The sequence below is a fragment of the Cyprinus carpio genome, chromosome A1 (genome assembly GCF_018340385.1).
Source record: "Cyprinus carpio isolate SPL01 chromosome A1, ASM1834038v1, whole genome shotgun sequence".
NCBI classification, from domain to species: domain Eukaryota; kingdom Metazoa; phylum Chordata; class Actinopteri; order Cypriniformes; family Cyprinidae; genus Cyprinus; species Cyprinus carpio.
Window position 1 is genome coordinate 38,995,307 of NC_056572.1, and position 21,713 is coordinate 39,017,019.

Below are 21,713 nucleotides of genomic sequence, written 5' to 3' on the forward strand. Positions count from 1 at the left end.
TAGGAGAGGAAGAATTGTATAAACTTGTTAAATCATCTAAACCAACAACATGTATGTTAGACCACTATTCCATCTAAGCTCCTAAAAGAGGTGCTTCCAGAAGTCATAGATCCTCTTCTGACTATTATTAATTCCTCATTGTTATTAGGGTATGTCCCAAAATCCTTCAAACTGGCTGTTATTAAGCCTCTCATCAAAAAACCACAACTTGACCCCAAAGAACTAGTTAATTATAGACCGATCTCGAATCTCCCTTTTCTTTCAAAGATACTAGAAAAGGTAGTATCCTCACAATTATATTCCTTCTTAGAGAAAAATGGCATCTGTGAGGATTTCCAGTCAGGATTTAGACGGTATCATAGTACTGAGACTGCTCTCCTTAGAGTTACAAATGACCTGCTCTTATCATCTGATCGTGGTTGTATCTCTCTATTAGTGCTATTGGATCTTAGTGCTGCGTTCGACACTATCGACCACACTATTCTTTTGCATAGACTAGAAACACTTTGTTGGCATTAATGGAAGTGCATTAGCATGGTTTAAATCGTACTTATATGACCGCCATCAATTCGTAGCAGTGAATGAAGAGGTATCATATCGTTCACAAGTGCAGTATGGAGTACCGCAAGGCTCAGTACTAGGGCCGTTACTCTTCACGCTTTACATGTTACCCTTGGGAGATATCATCAGGAAACACGGTGTTAGCTTTCACTGTTATGCTGATGATACTCAGCTCTATATTTCTTCGCGGCCTGGCGAAACATACACAATTTGAAAAAAAACTAACGGAATGCATAGTCGATATAAAAAAACTGGATGACGAGTAATTTCTTACTGCTAAATTCTGAAAAAAAACAGAGGTGTTAATTATAGGACCTAAAAGCTCTGCATGTAATGACCTAGAACGCTGTCTAAGCCTTGATGGCTGCTCTGTCAATTCTTCGTCATCAGTTAGGAACCTAGGTGTGCTATTTGATAGCAACCTTTCCTTAGAAAGCCACGTTTCTAGCATTTGTAAAAACTGCATTTTTCCATCTCAAAAATATATCTAAATTACGGCCTATGCTCTCAATGTCAAATGCAGAAATGTTAATCCATGCGTTTATGACCTCAAGGTTAGACTATTGTAATGCTCTATTGGGTGGTTGTTCTGCACGCTTAGTAAACAAACTCCAGTTAGTCCAAAATGCAGCAGCTAGAGTTCTTACTAGAGAAGGAAGTATGATCATATTAGCCCGGTCCTGTCAACGCTGCACTGGCTACCTATTAAACATCGTATAGATTTTAAAATCTTGCTTATTACTTATAAAGCCCTGAATGGTTTAGCACCTCAGTATTTGAATGAGCTCTTGTTACATTATAGTCCTCCACGTCCGCTCCGTTCTCAAAACTCTGGCAATTTGATAATACCTAGAATATCAAAGTCAAACTGCGGGCGGCAGATCCTTCTCCTATTTAGCGCCCAAACTCTGGAATAACCTACCTAACATTGTTCGGGAGGCAGACGCACTCTTGCAGTTTAAATCTAGATTAAAGACCCATCTCTTTAACCTGGCTTACACATAAAATACTAATACACCTCTAATATCCAAATCCGTTAAAGGATTTTTAGGCTGCATTAATTAGGTAAACCGGAAACCGGGAACACTTCACATAACACCCGATGTACTTGCTACATCGTTAGAAGAATGGCATCTACGCTCATATTAGTCTGTTTCTCTCTTATTCCGAGGTCACCGTAGCCACCAGATCCAGTCTGTATCCAAGTCAGAGGGTCACTGCAGTCACCCGGATCCAGTATGTATCCACCCCAGATGGTGGATTAGCACCTAGAAAGGGACCTCTACAGCCCTGAAAGACAGCGGAGACCAGGACTAGAGCCCCAGAGACAGATCCCCTGTAAAGACCTTGTTTCAGACGACCACCGGGACAAGACCACAGGAAACAGATGATTCTTTCTGCACAATCTGACTTTGCTGCAGCCTGGAATTGAACTGCTGGTTTCGTCTGGTCAGAGGAGAACTGGCCCCCCAACTGAGCCTGGTTTCTCCCAAGGTTTTTTTTTCTCCATTCTCTCACTGATGGAGTTTTGGTTCCTTGCCGCTGTCGCCTCTGGCTTGCTTAGTTGGGGACACTTCATTTACAGCGTTATCATTGACTTGATTGCAAATTATTGCACAGATACTATTTAAACTGAACTGAGCTGCATGATGACATCACTGAATTCAATGAACTGCCTTTAACTGTCATTTTGCATTATTGACACTGTTTTCCTAATTAATGTTGTTCAGTTGCTTTGACGCAATCTTTTTTGTTTAAAGCGCTATATAAATAAAGATGACTTGACTTGACTTGACACGCGTTTTCTTTCTCAGCTGTTAATGTTCGTTTCAGTCATAAACCAGGACGGGCATTTTAACATGATTGTGTGTGTATTTGACCGCTGAAGCGCAGTAACAGCTGAAAGAGATCTGAATTTGCCATCACATACTTTGTCTGTGATATCGCTTTTTGAGGTTTGTTGCGCTTAATAACTCTTTTTAACATCAAGCACGTCCTGCACTTTATTTTCTCATTTTTGCAAGTTTCTTATTCACTCCTAAATTGTCAATAACTTTAAGAAATGCTGTGCTGCGTGGATATATAAAGTTTGGCACGGACAGTGTTCATGCAGGGAGCTGAAGCAGAGCTGAACACACACTGTCCTTCTGCCGCACGTCGAGGAACTCAAGAAATACAGCTATTATTAAAACACTGTCATTCTAAAAGTTCTGGTACTAGTAAAATGAGGAATCGTACCATTTTTAAAAGTGGAGTATCGCAAAACCTTTTTAGTATCCGTATATCATGCAACACTACTACACACACACACACACACACACACACACACACACACACACAGTCAGATCATCTACAGACACACATTGTGATCAGTTGACTGTAAATGATCTCTTATATGTTCTTAATACCTCAGTATCTGCAGCTGACAGTTTGGACTCTTCAGTCCATCAGAAATAAACTTTACACCAGAGTCCTGCAGGTCATTGTTACTCAGATCCAGCTCTCTCAGGACACAGTTTGGGGATTGAAGAGCTGATGACAATCTCTCACAACACTGAGCAGTGAGATTACAGCCAGCAAGACTGAAAGAGACAAGAACACACACATCAACTGTAATCATCTACAGACACACACACACACACACACACACACACACACACACAGTCAGATCATCTACAGACACACACAGTTAAATCATCTACTGACACAAACAATGAGATCATCTACAGACACACACACACACACACACACACACACACACACACAGAGATCTTCTACAGACACACAGCAACATCATTTACAGACACACACAGTCAGATCATCTACAGACAAACAGTAAGATCATCTACAGAGACACACACACACACACACACACACACACACACACAGTCAGATCATCTACAGACACATAGTCAGATCATCTACAGACACACACACACACACACACACACACACACACACACACACACACACACACAAACAGTCAGATCATCTACAGACACACACAGTTAAATCATCTACACACACACACACACACACACACACACACACACAGAGTCAGATCAACTACATACATACACACACACACACACACACACACACACACACACACACACACACAGTCAGATCATCTACAGACACACACACACACACACACACACACAGTCAGATCATCTACAGACACACATTGTGATCAGTTGACTGTAAATGATCTCTTATATGTTCTTAATACCTCAGTATCTGCAGCTGACAGTTTGGACTCTTCAGTTCCATCAGAAATAAACTTTACACCAGAGTCCTGCAGGTGATTGTTACTCAGATCCAGCTCTCTCAGGACACAGTTTGAGGATTGTAGAGCTGATGACAATCTCTCACAACACTGAGCAGTGAGATTACAGCCAGCAAGACTGAAAGAGACAAGAACACACACCAACAGTTAGATCATCTACAGACACACACACACACACACACACACACACACACACACACACACACACAAGAGTGAGAGTCACACACACACACACAAACACACACACACACACACACACACACACACACACACACATTGTGATCAGTTGACTGTAAATGATCTCTTATATGTTCTTAATACCTCAGTATCTGCAGCTGACAGTTTGGACTCTTCAGTCCATCAGAAATAAACTTTACATCAGAGTCCTGCAGGTGATTTTTACTCAGATCCAGCTCTCTCAGGACACAGTTTGAGGATTGTAGAGCTGATGACACAATTTCACAATGCTGTTCTAAGAGATAACAGCCAGAAAATCTAGAAGAGATTAAATACAATTTAAGAAATAACAAAACAATAAAGACATTTACAAAGAGTTTCTGTCCTCGGGGAATGGAGGATGAAATGATCTGAACACTGAATCACAATATGATGAGCTCCTGAGAGTGAGATAATCATTTTATCATTCAGATTGATTCATATCTGAGATCAGATGAGCTCCTGACTGTTTATTCATCTAATGAATATTTAACATTTTGCTAAATATAGCAATGTTTTCTGGAAGTATAACAATTTCAAGTTTTGAGAGATTCTCCAGACAGCCATGCATTTATTGCAGTTTAATTTTTTTTTTTTTTTTTTACTGGATTAAATCCTTACTGCTATATTGTTAATTTGATAAATATTTTTAGTTTCCCATTATTTGGTGCTTCAGTTAAATTAGTTTGAGTCAATGGTGTTCACAGGCACAGTAACATGCTTTGTTTTATTTTGCTTTATTAACTTTAATCAACGTCACAGCCATTCAAGATCAAACGAGACGTGTTCAATAAATGCTTGATATGTAGTTTAAGCTTCACAGTAAAGCCCTATTCAGACGGGACTAGTTTTACAGGGGGTTTTTAGAGAAATCTGTGTTTCAGAAGCCCTATTCGCAGGGGATTAGTTGTCACGAACGTACACACAAACAGAGAGATCCTATTTGCAGTGTTTTATTAGGAGAATCCAAATAATCGTAATCCAGTCAGGGAAGAGGTCAATATCCACAAAAGCAGTCCAAAACAAGAACCATGACAAACACTAGGGAACACGAAAAGCAGGGTGACATAAACCAAGGACTCCATGACACTGATAGAAACAAACAGGGTATATATGGACAGGTGTAAAAGATGAAAGTGGGAACAGCTGAGTGCAATTAACAGGTGTGCAATTAACAGTGATGAATCGGACAAAGGCTTGTGGGAAATGTAGTACCTGGAGAGAGGTGACTATATGGGGAAGTGAGACCCCTAGTGGACACCCAGGGATATACAGACCAGACACTGTGACATTAGTATTACCTGGTGACCTCCAGTCATTTGTTATAATTGTAGAGGTTGTCTGATCTTAATCCCGTGCGAATCGGCCATACCTGTAATTTGTCAAGTAGAAGTTCCCCCGCAAATGACCTACCATTTTTTGCCCAACACCAAGGTCCTGTGATAATATTAGTCCCATGTGAATCGATATCTCTGTGATTTGGCCATCATTTGGCAGGTCATATTTCATTTTTCGAGGTTTTTGTTTTGAAAGGAGTGAAATTATTTCCTTATGAAATGAATTCTTTGTGAAGCCAAACATTCAGGAACTCTCGCAATGCAAATGCCATGCCACAAGACAACAGATAGGAAGATCTGGAAGAAAGACCATTTGCTCTTTGGTCCCTTCACCCATCCTTCCCCCCTGGGCACATGGTCCAGGCAACTAAAAGTTGCTACGCTTACATAAAACATTTACTATATCTTCAGGATTCATGATCGTAAACTTTTCATGTTTGGTGTCATTTTAAAGGTCTCTGTGCGATTGGTAAATTGGTCTCAATTTCACAGTAGTCACTTGTATTATAAGAAAGATTGAAAACTGTTGTAGAATTGTGTTCTGCTGAGGAGGGGGTGTGTCCCCCTTTAGGGGTCTGTGTCTGTCTATCTATCTCCAAGCCAGGTGTGACCCTGTGGCCACGAGAACCTAACACACCAAAAGCTCTTTATGTTTTTACAACTGATTTGAAGATTTCTTTGTTGTCTGGTCTGAGTATATAAGCGAAGTGACAAAACATTGCAGGGGTATTCTGTAATCAGAAAAACCCTCATGCAGTGTGTGAGAGTCTCTGGAGCTCTGCACCAGAACTCTCGCTGCTGTGTGTCTCTTTGCTGTCAGGTATGATTTAAAAAATGTAACTGTGTTAAACACATTGTGCCCATAGAGCACACTGTATAGTTGTATGTGCTACTACATGTGCACATAAGCTAGTTAAGTTTATTCTCTAAAACACCTGAGTGCTTTGCTATGCATTTTAGACCGTTTGTCTTAAATTAGGATAACTGTTACATGTGTGACTATGTTAAATTTGTTTGTCTCCTGCGTGGAACTCTTGGCTGTTTTCCCATATGGCTACAGTGTCTATGTACAGGAGCGGCTTGCCAACGGCTACAGTGTGATTCACAATTGCATTATCTTTTCTAAATTGCCTTCTGATCATTTCATTATGTAATTGGCATTATACAATTTTACCTGACAAATAATAAATTGTTAAATTTGATTTATTCTGATCTCTTCTGAAATCATTTTTCAAGTAGATTAATGTGTAGTGATATTTCCACAAATCTGCGTTCAGGACAGATCATACTGAAGCACCAATGGATGAACCATGGGGAACACCATAAGGTGCTTCAGATTTCTGACTATCGCTGACATAACACGATGTAGCTCTCGTGGTTATAGGAAAAAAAAAAAATTGTTATGAGTGTAGTGTATGAGCAGTTCATTCATTCATTGGTTCTGAATTAATGAATCATGGCTCGTTGAATCTAAAACAATGCACATTCCTTGGCTAAAACACAAAGCTTTTAGCCCCTGAACTCATGCAGGTAAATCAAACTCTCTGCAAGCTGAATGACCGGCCTGGTGCCAGCATGGCTGGGTTTAAATTCCTGACCAGGCCATAAAACTTTATTACCCAACTGGGAGAAACAGAAAAGGCCCAGCTCGCTAGGAATTCTTGTAAGGAAAAAGGAAAGTAAATGTATTCTAAATGTATTGACTATTTCCTTTTTGTGCTTAGATGTCTTCCATATCAAATTGGAGTATCTGCATTTTTATCATGTGTTAATAAAACTTTAAATGTGTGTAATTTAAAAAACGAAAAATGACAAAACCAAAATCAAATAACGGTCCGATTTTGTTTTTTTGAAATTCCTTTTTCCATTTTTTCATTTGAAGATCTACATTGAAATACAGACAGGTTGGCCACGTGACCCGGAAATAATAGTAAATATGGCCTATCAAAATAAAAGCCAAGCTTTTAGAACGGTCATAATATGCAGCGCTAACCAGAGGTGGAGAGTCCAGGGGTCAGAAAGTAAAAGTCCTGCCATATGTTTATTCCACCAATGAACTCAGCAGCTGATTTCACCAGAGGAGGAATCAAGTCATTCCTTCCAAGTCACAAACAAGTCTCAAGTTAAATCCCAAGTCCTCAAAGAGTTAAAGTTAATGAAATAATTAAGTGACTAATTAAATGAAGATTGTGCATTAGTGATGAACACCTGCTGTTAACAATCAACATCACTGAAGAAAAGAGAAACATAAGAACTACAACTGACTTTAAGCACAGCCTTGGATGAAATCAATTGAAAGGGAAAAAAAAAAACTTTGCCACCATAATTGTGGTCAGTATTTGCTTCAGTTGGACTCTTGAGCCTTTTAACAGTTTTGATAAATTTGCTTCTAAGTAAGCGAATTACTGTTTCATAGCAAACGTTTGCGCAATGCTGAAGCAAATCTTGAGCTAGCAGGTAACTTATGCTTTTGATGACTGTATGATCTTGATTTGAATTTCTTTATTGTTCTTTAAAAAAAGAGTGATATCTCATTATACATTGCCACCATAATACTTCAATATTAAGAGAAAAAAAAACTTGTTTAGGATTAGGCATTTAGCCGTGAACATTTATCATATGATCCTCAACAGTGGTGACAAATAATTATTCATACTGCAGTGCATTATGGGAGTTTTTCATGTATTGCAACATGATGCATTTTGTTGATTTTCACCATTGTAGAGATTCATATGCTGGTTCTTGATATCTGTGTGTGTCTAAAAAGCACTGGAGTTCAAATTTCTGTATGTGTTACACAGATTTAAAACTTATTCTCTGTAAATATTAGAGCAGTACTTTTTTTGCATGCTGTAGTTTTATTGGGATGATTATTCAAAATCTGAACTTATGAAAAAAACAAACACTGTTTTGAATATAATCACACCAGCTCATTGTGACTATCTGTTTAATGCATATCACTGATCTCTTTTCTCTACAAGCCCACATATAGAACTACAGAGAAAGTTCTAGTACAACAAGTCAAGGGTCAAGAGCACAACTAAATCAAACACTGATCTCCATGATGGTGGCATAATTTTAACCAATAAAACATTAACGTCTGATTCTCTGTAATTTACAACAACAGCAGGTGTTCATCATTAATGCACAATCATCATTTAATTAGTCACTTAATTATCTCATTAACTTTAAACTCTTTGAGGACTTGGGATTTGACTTGAGACTTGTTTGTGACTTGGAAGGAATGACTTGATTCCTCCTCTGGTGAAGTCAGCTGCTGAGTTCATGGGTGGAATAAACATATGGCAGGACTTTTACTTTCTGACCCCTGGACTCTCCACCTCTGGTTACAGTCAACTCCTAAAACTTCACGCAGTATAATAGCACATGTAAATCAGACAATCAAACATGAGGAGACAGAGCTCATTTTATTGAGTAGGCTAATGCCTTAAGCAGCTGTGCTAAGAAACGTGATTTTGTGAAAGCACAGTTGTAATGAAAATAATGGGAAGTGTTTTAATTACAGAACATAAATCAATATCTCCATGACAGTAGCTCGCACAAAGTAGACACAGTGCGACACCTACTGGTGTCTGTAATCGTTTTGAACTGCCCTTGATTTTAAACTTTGTTGGATTATTAACGTTACATGGAGGACTGAGAACCTTCACATATGTTGTTTTTGATTGTATTATAAACAAACTACTATCACTATTAGTTAACTAGCCTGTTCAATACATTTCTATTAACACTGTATAACGTGAGCGAGGTAACAGCGTGTCCTTGGGCTTTTATGATGCGTTAGGATAAAATTATATTTGAGGACCAACACAAGTTTTACGAGGGTGTCAATGGCAAAGACGAGATAGTGACTGATATTTTGATGGCGGAATCCCAATCTCCCTCATTATTAGTAACGTTATTAGGCCTACGCATGACGTCACGTGGGAATTCACGTTGAATCGCTGTCAGTTCGCTGTCCATTACGGTGGAAACCACATTAAATATAAATTTAATTATATAACAACTCTGCACACACAATAAGTTCTTAGGTTAACCTATATTACCAACTGTATTGAGCCAAACAATGCGCTCATTAAACGTGACTGGTGATGTCTGGAGAGGCACGATATTAAATAGCTGTAATAAACTACTGTTGCTAACATATTTATTCCGGTCCAGGTTTATATAAGGCTATTTATTAATAGATTTTTCTTCTTCTAACGTTACTCTGGTATAACGTCATCGCTGCATATTATGACCGTTCTAAAAGCTTGGCTTTTATTTTGATAGGCCATATTTATTATTACTTCCGGGTCACGTGGCCAACCTGTCTGTATTTCAATGTAGATCTTCTAACGAAAAAATGGAAAAAGGAATTTCAAAAAACCAAAATCGGACCGTTATTTGATTTTGGTTTTGTCATTTTTCGTTTTTGGATTCAGAACCAAAAACGGGAGAACGGCTCTTTTTTTCCGTTTCTTTGTTTTTGGTTTGAAAAGACAAACGAAAAACAGGTGGTTTCTCGTTATTTTGTTTTCTGTTTCAAACAAAAAAACAAACTATCAAAACGTACACGGACCAAAGGAACTTCTTCCCGCTTCAGATCGTGGACGTTCATTGGTTGTTTGCGCAAACAGAGGCGTGAACCCAGTTGCTCCATAAGAGACTAACACAGAACGTTCTCGTGGCACTTCGTCTCCGAGCATGTCTGTTTCGATGGTTCCTTAGGGAGCTTTCATCTCCGTTTTTCTTTTCTTTACTAAGTTTTATTCTCATATTTGCCTCTCCCTACACGAGGGAGACGAACTCTGAATCATTTCTTTGGTAACTCCACGTTTGTTGATCGTCCAGTACTTCGCGCGAGTCTGCTCGCCCCGGAAGACACGAGAGAACACGCCCAGCTCCAACAGATGACACACGCACGCTCGTCTTTAGCAGGCACAAAGATACCCACATGCAAGTATTACTTCCTATAGAGATTTAAACGCTGCTTAAGGTTGTCTATTTCCTTTTTCAAGGTGATCTGATTCCTTGTTGTCTTTCAAAAGGTTACTGTATGTGATTTTGCCATACTGGGCGATCACTCTGATCTCGCCTATTTCTCTCTCACCTTCTCTCGCTCACCCTTTCACTCTCTCTCTCTCTCTCTCTCATTTGATATCCGTTTTTTTTGTATTGTATTTGTTTTTACTGTTTGTAATGTTATATGCATATGTACTCTGTGTGAATCGTAGTTTGATGTATTATTAGTTCAATTATTAAAATCCAATATATATTCATGATTGCTTCTGTCTAAAATGCTCACATCACAAAGTCAATGAAATGTTTGATCTTAGCTACTTATGTAGTACTTTAGCTTATTTGTTACTTTTCAGTAACCTAAATTTTATAAGGACAGGAGAATGGTTTCATGGCCAGAAACTATTTTTCCTGGAATTAATTCTCACCTCCCGTGTTCTCTGAATATAAACACCGTTGTCATATGCGCGCAAGTGATTCTGGGATATGGTAGGGTGCGAAGCGTCTATAAGATGTACACTTCATTTTCATGGGAAATGAAGGGCGCATATGAAGTTGCTTTCGAAATTCATCAGCCTTCGTCGCGCCGCTGTGACGCATTCGCACTTCAAATGCACACTCTGGAGTCCATGCACTAAACTTTGGGACACAGCTAATGTGTGGAGCGTCTCTTTGCTGCAGCTGCTGCTGATTTAATGAACGAGTTTCTCATGTGACGGGGTTGTTTTTACCCATGGCGCTAACAGACCTTTTACTTTAATATCTACTGTATTAAAAACACATGTCGTGACTCCTTTAAGATTCTGGCCTGTTATTCAGGAGAAAATCTCTAATTCAGGAACATTTATTTTAAAGGAGTCAGATTCATTATTAAATATGATACTTTAGTTCACGATGAAACACTCACAGAGCTTTTCTGCAGTTGATCACAGCTGGTATCAGTCTTCTTCTCCCCTTAGCTGATGTGTTGTATTTCTTGAGGTTCAGTTCATCCAGCGGCTCCTCTGACATCTGAAGCATGTAGGAGATTGTTGAGCAGTGAGCAGGAGAGAGAAACATCTCTGAGTGTTTGTCTGATTTCACAAACTCCTGAATCTCTCTGAACAGAGTCTGGTCTTTCACTTCCAGCAGACAGAGGAACAGATTGATGGACTGATCAGGTGAGAGATGATAATTTCCCTTGATCTTATGTTTAATGTCCTGTGTGGTTCTCCTGATGGTCTCTGAGCTGTTCTCTGTGTGTGTCAGTAGATCCTGTAAGAGTCTCTGATTGGACTCCAGTGAGACGCCCAGCAGGAACCGCAGGAACAGATCCAGCTGTCCATTCTCACTCTCAAGAGTTTTATTTACTGCTGATCTTAGTAGATCATACAGAGAGTCTTCATCAGAGTCAGAGTCAAATCTGTGAGATCTGAATTCATGCAGTGGTTTCTTGTTCTTTGTTAAACAGCAGTGAAGCAGATAGAAAGCAGCGAGAAACTCCTGAACGCTCAGATGAATGAAGCTGTAGACTTTCCTCTGATGAATCACAGATTCCTGCTTAAAGATCTCAGTGCAAATCCCAGAATACACTGAGGCGTCAGTGACGTCTATACCGCTCTCAATCAGGTCCTCCTCATAGAACATCACATTGCCCTTCATCAGCTGTTTGAAAGCCATTTCAGCAAGTTTCACAATCACTTCTCTGTTGGACGGCAGGAGTTTCTCTGGATCTCTCTCTTCATACTTCTGCTTCCTCATGTTGATCTGAATCAGCAGGAAGTGGATGTACATTTCAGTCAGAGTTTGAGGGATTTCTGCACTCAGATCTTCTTCCAGGAGCTTCTGAAGCACAGTGGATGAGATCCAGCAGAAGACGGGGATGTGGCACATGATGTGGAGGCTTCTTGCTCTTCTGATGTGTGAGATGATTCTGCTGGCTTGATGCTGATCACTGATTCTCTTCCTGAAATATTCCTCCTTCTGAGGCTCAGTGAATCCCTGAATTTCTGTCAGACGGTGGATGTATTCGGAGGGGATCTGATTGGCTGCTGCTGGTCTGGAGGTGATCCAGATGAGAGAAGAGGGAAGCAGCTCTCCTTTCATGAGCTGTGACATCAACACAGCTACTGATGAAGTCTCAGTCACATCAGAAACTTTCTGAGCGTCTGAAAACATCAGTGTGATTCTGCTTTCATCCAGACCATCAAAGATGAACACAACTTTACACTCCTCATAAATCTGTGAGTCCAGATCTTGAAGTTCAGGATGAAAGTCCAGCAGAAGTCTGTGAAGACTGTACTGATGATCTCGGATCAAGTTCAGCTCTCGAAATGGAAGCACAAACATGAAATCTACATCCTGATTGGCTTTTCCCTCGGCCCAGTCCAGAATGAACTTCTGCACAGAGACGGTTTTTCCGATTCCAGCGATGCCTTTAGTAAGAACAGTCTTGATCTGCTCTTTCTCCTCACATCCTGCTTCAGCTGAGGCTTTAAAGATGTCATTGCAGTAGATTGGAGTGTCTTGTGAGGGTTGTGTTCTGGCTGTTTTCTCCATCTGTAAAACCTCATGTTCTTCATTCACTCCTTCTCTCTCTCCCTCTATGATGTAGAGCTGTGTGTAGATGCTGTTCAGGAGGCTTTCATTCTCCTGGAGTTTCAGTCCCTCAAATAATCTCTCATACTTGTTCTTCATGCTGGTTTTGTGCTGCTCTTTGACTCTCTGTAGTTCATCATTCACTGCTTGAGGAGGATCTCTGGTCTTATCATCTCTATACACACTGCTGAGGGGGAAAAACAGATAAAATTATGTAAATACAGGATTTAAACTATAAACAAAATTAAAATGTAAATCATTACAGATGGCAGTCTAGTATTGTTCATATGTTTTATGTCTGGGATCAAAGTTTATTTTAAAACACTGTAATTTTGTCCATGAATTTGAGGTAAAATCAAAACTCCTCTCTCAGCATGCATTCAGTGTGTTTTCATGTGCTCTCAAATGAACTGCTGTTAGTTTCACTCACTAGTTATAATTAAATCACCCACTAGTTACATGTTCACAATCACCTGGGGTCAGAGGTCACCGGTTCATCACTGAGGTCAGGAGGATGATGCATGGATATATTGCTCTTCAGAGACACACAGCTGGGATCAGGAGATGAAGATCTCTTCCTCCTCCTGCAGATACTGATAAACACACATCAGTAACTCAGGTTATTAGCCAGAACACTGCAGTCACTTGTTTGCTTTGGTGTGTAGATGTAGTAGAAAAAAGTGTTTGATGTTGTGAACTAGATGTACAGAGGATGTAACAGATCACTCTTTCACTCTTTCATCAAGCACCTGCACTGAACTGTTTTTGAAATCGTTCTGAGCTGCTTCTGCCATTGTCAGTGATGACACATGATGGCACATGTATTTATTTATTTATGCATGTATGTATGTATGTAGTCTATTTATGTTAAAAACAGTACATTCCAGTAAAAATGTCAGTCAAACAGTCAGGAACTGTGGTGGTTCACCTTTTCATAAATAACTCTGTGTGAGTCTCGTATGCCCTAAAAACAACTTGATCATACCTAGATTGGAAATTGATAAAATGCATTCTTCTTAAACTAGGATTTATTTCATGCAGCTTATTTCCATGGCATTCATCCCATTCTATCTGCCACATGTTATTAATATAAGAGTTTATTGATGGGATTTCTGGCCGTGTTCTGAGATCCTGTGCTGATCAGCTCACTGGTTTGTTTACATCTATTTTTAATGAGACCCTTGCTACCTCAGTGGTTCCCACCTCCTTCAAAAAACCTGTCATCATCCCTGTGCCTAAGAACAATAACCCCTCTTGCCTGAATGACTATCATCCAGTTTCTCTCACGTCAACAGTCAGGAAGGTCTTTGAGAAACTTATAAAGAACAATATTTGCTCCTCCATCCCTGATACTTTGGACCCTCTTCAGTTTGCCTATCGCCCCAATAGATCCACTGAAGATTCCATCTCTCACATCCTGCACTCTTCTCTCACGCACACTGACAGCAGCAATGGGAACTATGTAAGGCTGCTATTTATCGACTATAGCTCAGCTTTCAATACTATAATCCCCATCAAGCTAGCTTCTAAACTCAAGGACCTCGGCCTGAATTCTTCACTATGCAACTGTATTCTTGATTTACTAACCGGCAGACCTCAAGTGGTGAAAGTAGGTCAGTACACCTCCAACTCCATCACCCTGAACATAGGAGCCCCACAGGGCTGTGTCCTGAGTCCCCTACTCTACTCTCTCTACACACATGACTGCGTGTCTTCCCACAGCTCCACATCTATTATCAAATTTGCTGATGATACTGTGGTTCTGGGCCTCATTTCCAACAACAATGAAGCCACATACCTGGACGAGTTAGAGAAACTCACATCATGGTGCCAGGACAATTGTCTCTCTCTGAATGTGAACAAAACTAAAGAGCTGATTGTGGACTTCAGGAAGAGACAGGACCCCTGTGGAGAGGGTGAGTAGCTTCAAGTACCTCGGTGTAAACATCTCAGAGGACCTGACTTGGACTACACACATTCAAACACAGGTTAATAAGGCCAGGCAAAGACTGTACCATCTGCGTCAGCTGAGAAAATTCAGGGTCTCACCAGCAATCCTGAAAACTTTCTATTCAGGGGCCATAGAAAGTGTGTTGACTCAGTGTATCTCAGTGTGGTATGGGAACGGCTCCAGTCAAGACTGAAAAGCCCTGCAGAGAGTTGTGCGCTTAGCTGAGGGCATCTCAGGGTCTGCTCTCCCCTCTCTGCAGGACATCTACCTCAAACGCTGCAAAAGCAGAGCTGTTAAAATCATTAAGGACACAAATCACCCTGGTAAATGTCTTTTCATTTTGCCGCCATCTGGTAAGCGCTTCCGTAGCCTGATGGCAAAAACTGAGAGACTTAGGAGGAGCTTCTTCCCCCAGGCCATCAGGTTCCTAAACTCAAACTCAGTCTCTTAAACTCTACATGAATTCACTTAATTATCAGTAAGATACCTAATATACTGGCATTGTCACTTGCACACAGCAATTTCTATAATTTTTATTTATTTAATTTTTTACCTCTGTTGCTGCTATGTAAATACCCTGTACAACCTGTTTGCACATTCTCCTCTTGTACATTCCTGCTCTGTCAGGGTTTTGCACTGTCACTCTGTTTTGTGTTTTGTTTCTTGTGTCTATGTCTTGTGTCAGCACATGGCCTTGTTTATTGCTTTCTTGGCCATGTGCTCCTTAGCCCCTCCTCCTTGTTTCCTTTCTACCACACCCTCTTGTTAGCCTGGTTAGTCTAATTGTGCTCACCTGTTCCTCATGTGTTTTCCTCCCTATTTATAGTGCCCCTTTCCCTTTTGTGTTTGCTGGTTCGTGGCCATTCTCTTCCCCTCTTTCGTTGTCTGTGGATGTGGATGTGGATGTGGATGTGGATGTGGATGTGGATGTGGATGTGGATGTGGATGTGGATGTGGATGTGGATGTGGATGTGGATGTGGATGTGGCTGAATATGTCTCCCTGTCTGGTTGGTCTTGTGCCCTTGTTTTGTCTAGTCCTTGTAGTTCCATGTTCTTGTCTTGCTCCTTGGTTTAGTAATCTGTTTGTTCTTGCTTTTTGCTTTTACTTGTATTTGTTTAGTTTTTCTAGTCCTGATTCTTGGTTTTGTTTGTTATTCTTTAAGTTGGTTAAATTGGTAACTATTTCTTATTTTTGTTACTTAACTCTTTATTAGTTTATTGGTTTGTTTTCCTTTGTCTTGGGTTTAATTTTGTTTCTGTGAAGCTTCGTCCTGTCTAGTCTTGTGTTTGAGTTCCTGACCTGTTCCCGTGTGTCCTGCCCTGGTTCTACCTGCCTGGCACTCGGTCTGCTTCAGAGTCGGTGGTCCACAAAAGTCTTAGCTCTGCTCTATGGTGCCTTGTGTGGTCTTCTCCATCAGCCTGGTCTTGCCACCCCCTCTGTTCCCAAAGTATTCTGCCAGTTGTTTTCTGAAGCTGTCCCAGTGGCCTTCCCTAGCTGGTCCTGTTTACTGTGTTCCTTTTGTGGTATCATTTGTGCACTTCACTACCCTCTGGTATTGGTCTGTCTTGTCAATAAACCCTTGTTACTCACTCTGCAATTGGGTCCTCCTTCCTAGATCCCTGACGTGCTCATCTTAAAATTAAGTCTATAGTATACTGTCCTGCACATTTTATAAGCTTTTTTTTTTTTTTTTTTTCCTCCTTTGTTTGTTCTTTAATAATTGTTTATTACACTGCTGGTCATATGCTCTCCATATTACCATGTATGTGACAAATAAAAAATCTTGAATCTAAGATCAGAGGGTAGAATATGATGCTCTGAATTATGTAAGTTGAGAGCCTCCTTCTGCTTTCTCATCGCCAGATACACCAATATGACCTGAACCCAGCAGAACGAGATACTGATGTTTTTCATGCATAAAATATCTCCTTCAGCTTAGATACTTATGATTATGGGATGGTCAGTCTTTACAGATTCAAGTCATATGACAGCACATGATGCGGTATTAAGGATTGTATATATTAGAAATGACAGTGGTTATCATTCCTGTTGATTGTCATGCTGATAAAAAAAACAAAACAAATCCTGTATATGCAAGCTTAAGTGAAGTAAATATCAAAAAGTGAGTAGGCCTACTGGTATGTGATGTGTAAAAACCACTAAACGGTCAATTCTAATAATAATTGTGCAAACAGTATGATTATACCAATAATGTTTGGATCTGTTGAAAGGACTGCGTGGCTTCTGACGGCAAAACAATCTATTTGAAATGAATATGTAAGACATTATAATTTCACTCTGAACTTGCTTTACCTCCTGACTATGAGGTTTTTCTCTTTATGTCATGACACGCAGACAAACGGTAGATCCAAAAGCAGTGTTTTATTGGGATAAACCAAATATCATAATCCAGCCAGGCAAAGGTCAAAATCCAGATAAGCAGTCCAAAACACGAACATCCACAAGGGAACCAGAAAAAGCAGGGTGACATTAAACAAGGACTCCATAACAATGACAGAACAAACGGGGTATTTATACACAGGGAAATGACCATACTAACGGGGAATTGGCTGAGTGCAATGATTAATGACCAGGGACAGCTGAGTGCAATGAGGAGTGATGAGTACCAACAAGACTTGTGGGAAATGTAGTTCTGAAGTGGGGTGACGATAAGGGGAAGTGAGACCTCTAGTGGACACCCAGGGATACACAGACCAGACACTGTGACATTACCCCCCCTCTATGGAGCAGCTTCCAGATGCTCCTCAGACACAAAAAACAAACCAAAAAGACCAGGAGGGAGGTGGACTGGTGGAGGTAGAACAGGGGGAGGGGATGGAGTGCCAGGCCCGTGTAGGGGAACAGGGACAGGCAGCGATGGCTCCACTGGCAGCCAAGGTGGATCAGTCAGTTCAGGGGGCCAGGGTGGACCCGAAAGTTCAGGGGACCACGAGGGACCAGGCAGTTTCAGGTGGCCACGGAGGATCCGTCAGTTCCGGTTGTGCCGACGGCCAGGGAGGAACCCGCCATTTGACCAACCAGAGCGGAACCTGCCATCATGGAGGCCCTGCGGAGACGTGAAGGTGCTCTGGACGGCCTGTGGAGATGAGAAGGTGCTCTGGAAGGCCTGTGGAGACGTGAGGCGCCTCGGCTTCGGGCACCGCCTCTGGAACGGCCTCGGGCACGGCATCGGGAACCGCCTTGGGAACGGCCTCGGGCACCGCATCAGGAACGGCTCGGGCACCGTCTCGGCCTCCGCATCGGTCACGGCATCGGGAACCGCCTCGGGAACGGCCTCGGGCCCCGCCTCGGCCTCCGGAACAGCAGAAGTTGATTTGGTTGGCTTGTGGAGACGTGAAGTGCCTCGGCTAGCATCGGGCAACGCCTCGGCCTCCGGAACGGCATCGGGCACCGCCTCGGCCTCCGGAACCATCTCGGGCACCGCCTCGGCCTCCGGAACAGCATTGGGCACCGCCTCGGGGATGGCAGCGGCCCGCTCGGGAACGTCCTCCTGGATGGCAGCGGCCCGCTCGGGAACGTCCTCCTGGACGGCAGCGGCCCGCTCGGGAACCGTCCTCCTGGACGGCAGCGGCCCGCTCGGGAACGTCCTCCTGGACGGCAGCGGCCCGCTCGGGAACGTCCTCCTGGCCATCTTGTGCTGTGGTGCTGGGCTGGCGGCCATCTGGTGCTGTGGCGCTGGGCTGGCGGCCATCTGGTGCTGTGGCGCTGGGCTGGTGGCAGTCTTGTCTGGAGACTCAGGTGTGGTTGCTGCATCCCACTGAGCACGATGGCGCAGGTAATGGGTAAACCTCCAAAAGTCCAGGATCTCCAACCCCTTCATCTCCCATTGGGCAAAGGGTCATCCGGCAATCATTAAACAAGGCTTTCAGTGCTGCATCATTATAACCTAACCCGACTGCCATAGTCCAAAACAATTGCACCAGGCCACCCACCTCACTCCCCCTTTGACGAAGGGTGGTTAAGTTCAGGAATCTCCCCCCTCCGTTCCTCCATGGTGGCTGGGGACAGATTCGAAATCCCACACCGCTGGATCTAGGCATGACGGAGTCCTTTAACAACAGTCTTCTAACATAAATGCTCATATACATTCACATACAACTGTCACGACACGCAGAATAATAGGTAGGTCAGGCAAAGGTCAAAATCCAGGTAAGCAGTCCAAAACAAGAAACATAAACTACGGCAAGGAAACACGACAAAGCAGGGTGACATTAAACAAGGACTCCGTAACAATGACAGAACAACCGGGGTATTTATACACAGGGAAATGACAATACTAACGGGGAATTGGCTGAGTGCAATGATTAATGACCAGGGACAGCTGAGTGCAATGAGCAGTGATGAGTACCAACAAGACTTGTGGGAAATGTAGTTCTGAAGTGGGGTGACGATAAGGGGAAGTGAGACCTCTAGTGGACACCCAGGGATACACAGACCAGACACTGTGACACTTTATTTCAGAGGTTGTCCACCTGATCAGGTGAAATCAGGCTATTGTCTGTAACACACAGTCGGTGCGTCCGAAATCGCATACTGCTTACTGGGTACTACATTTGAATTTGAACGTACTACTCGACAGTTAGAAAAGTATGTTGTATATAGTATGAATGTGGGTAGTATGAATGAAATTCGGACGTACTACATCCGCCATGTTGACATTGTCACGTGACATACGTCGTCACAACAGCGCGAAAATATAAAGACCACACTCTACTGAGCGAACATCGGTGATGTTTTTCGTTATTCTTACCGCTTTCGTCAACATTTTTACGTCGTTTGAATTAACAGCTCAAAGCAGGCGTCGGTCACGCCTTAATTGACTGCTTGTAAATCTTTTGCTAAATATAAATGTAGCTTTTAGTTGTTGTTTTTTTACCTCAGAATATCAGCAGCTACAGCTGTGAAAAGAATGACAGCCTAATTTTATGTAAGGATATAAAGTAATTTATTGTAATAAATACAAATAAAAATACACAGAAGAAACAAAAGGAACATGAATCAATTAATAAACTTGAATGAATGCACATAGTAAACTTAGACATACATACATACATATATACATATATATACACACACACACACACAAATACATTATAGAAATATACACACACATATATACATACAAATATATACACATATCTGTACAAACACACCCAATATATACATAAATACATAATATATACATTATAGACAATATACACACATACATATATATAGATAGATAGATAGATAGATAGATAGATAGATAGATATAGATAAATCAGCAAAAAATGTGTAACCTATTGAAATTATATTCTAAAAAAATTAACCCTACATATTTTCAGACTGTGAGCAGCATCATACAGGCTGCTGTCACTGGCCTTCGACATCCAAGAGCTGCATGACATTGTGCACAGAATGAGCAGGTCTGTCATCAGGATTAGAGGAGGCTGATTGCCCTCGCCACCCCAGATGACCTGGAGACAGTGGGAGCAGGTTTTGTCCAGCTGGCTGGGTCTCCAGATTTCCTTGTGGTAACTGGACCAATAGATGGCTGACACATACAAATTGTACCACCGGCAAGTGACGCCCAACGTTATTTCAACAGGAAGCGGTTTCATTCTGGTCAGCTGCAGGCCACCACCAGGGGAAGAACCTTGATATCTTTGTTGAGTATCCCAGGTCTGTGTATGATGTTAGGGTGCTGAAGAACAGCCCTATTTACACTGGAGGCCTGTATCCACCTGCAGGAGAACACATCCTGGGAGATGGTGGGTATCCTTGTTTGTGTGCACCCATCTGCCTCATCACAGCATACAGAGAGCCTGAACAGAATCCTGCACAGGTTTGTTTCAACACCAATGATGCTCATGTACAGAACATTGTTGAGAGAGCCTTCGGGATGCTGAAGACAAGCTGGCACTCCGTCTTCTTCTTCAAGGACCTGGAAGTGAGTCCTGCCTTTGTGCCAGATGTTGTTGCATGCTGTGCAGTGCTCCACAACCTCGGTCTTCTGAATGGGGACACTGTTGATCCAAAGTTGTGGAGGATCATGAAGATGACGCACTGGAACCCCGAAACAGAAGCCAGCACAGGAGAGCATGTGCGGGACAATCTGTCCGCAGGTGTGTCACACCAGACAACCATGTGCCAGCTCTTCAAGAGCATGATTACCTGTAGGCAGGGCCGCATTAAGACTATAAGGGGCCCCTGGGCTTTACCTCTTGAGGGGCCCTTCCAGGGCTCGACAATAAGGACTGCCCGATTGCCCGAGGCTAGTGAGAATGACGCTCGGGACAGTTGACGGAACGGTCACTTGCCTGATCGAGCCAGTGCTGTATGGGTGTGCGTTATATGTAGTCTATGTTATCGTAATTGTTGATTTAATGATCTGATATTATCGAGTATGAATCTCACTTTACAAAAACCAAACAAAAACACACCCATTCTGTGCACGCATGCACTACGTGACGTAGTAGGTTAGACTTGTGCACGTGATTTAGTCTTAATGCCTCAGAATTCAAATATGCCCCTGTATATATTTCATTTTTATATAATTTAATATCTATGTTAACCAATATTACACAAAGAGTGCCGTTTTTCTCCCAATATTAGCATGATTACAAATGTGATGATTTTATTCAGCGTACAGATTAATAAACAAGAACTTAATATCAGGTGACTTACATTTTAGACACCAAATCGTCTGTTTCGCTTTATTTCGCCAACGAAAATGGTTCCAAAGTCCACAGAATTGT

The 21,713-nt window shown here is 41.8% G+C and overlaps 1 protein-coding gene across 1 annotated transcript in view; it reads right to left on the reverse strand.

Moving 5' to 3' along the window:
- LOC109053284 (NACHT, LRR and PYD domains-containing protein 12-like) overlaps nt 1-21,713 on the reverse strand; it is a 51,425-nt gene that overhangs the window by 24,767 nt on the left and 4,945 nt on the right. Inside the window, 6 exon segments of the mRNA XM_042765846.1 lie at nt 2,970-3,143; nt 3,794-3,828; nt 3,830-3,968; nt 4,172-4,345; nt 11,333-13,186; nt 13,476-13,595. Of these exon segments, the coding sequence (XP_042621780.1) occupies nt 2,970-3,143; nt 3,794-3,828; nt 3,830-3,968; nt 4,172-4,345; nt 11,333-13,186; nt 13,476-13,595 (2,496 nt within the window).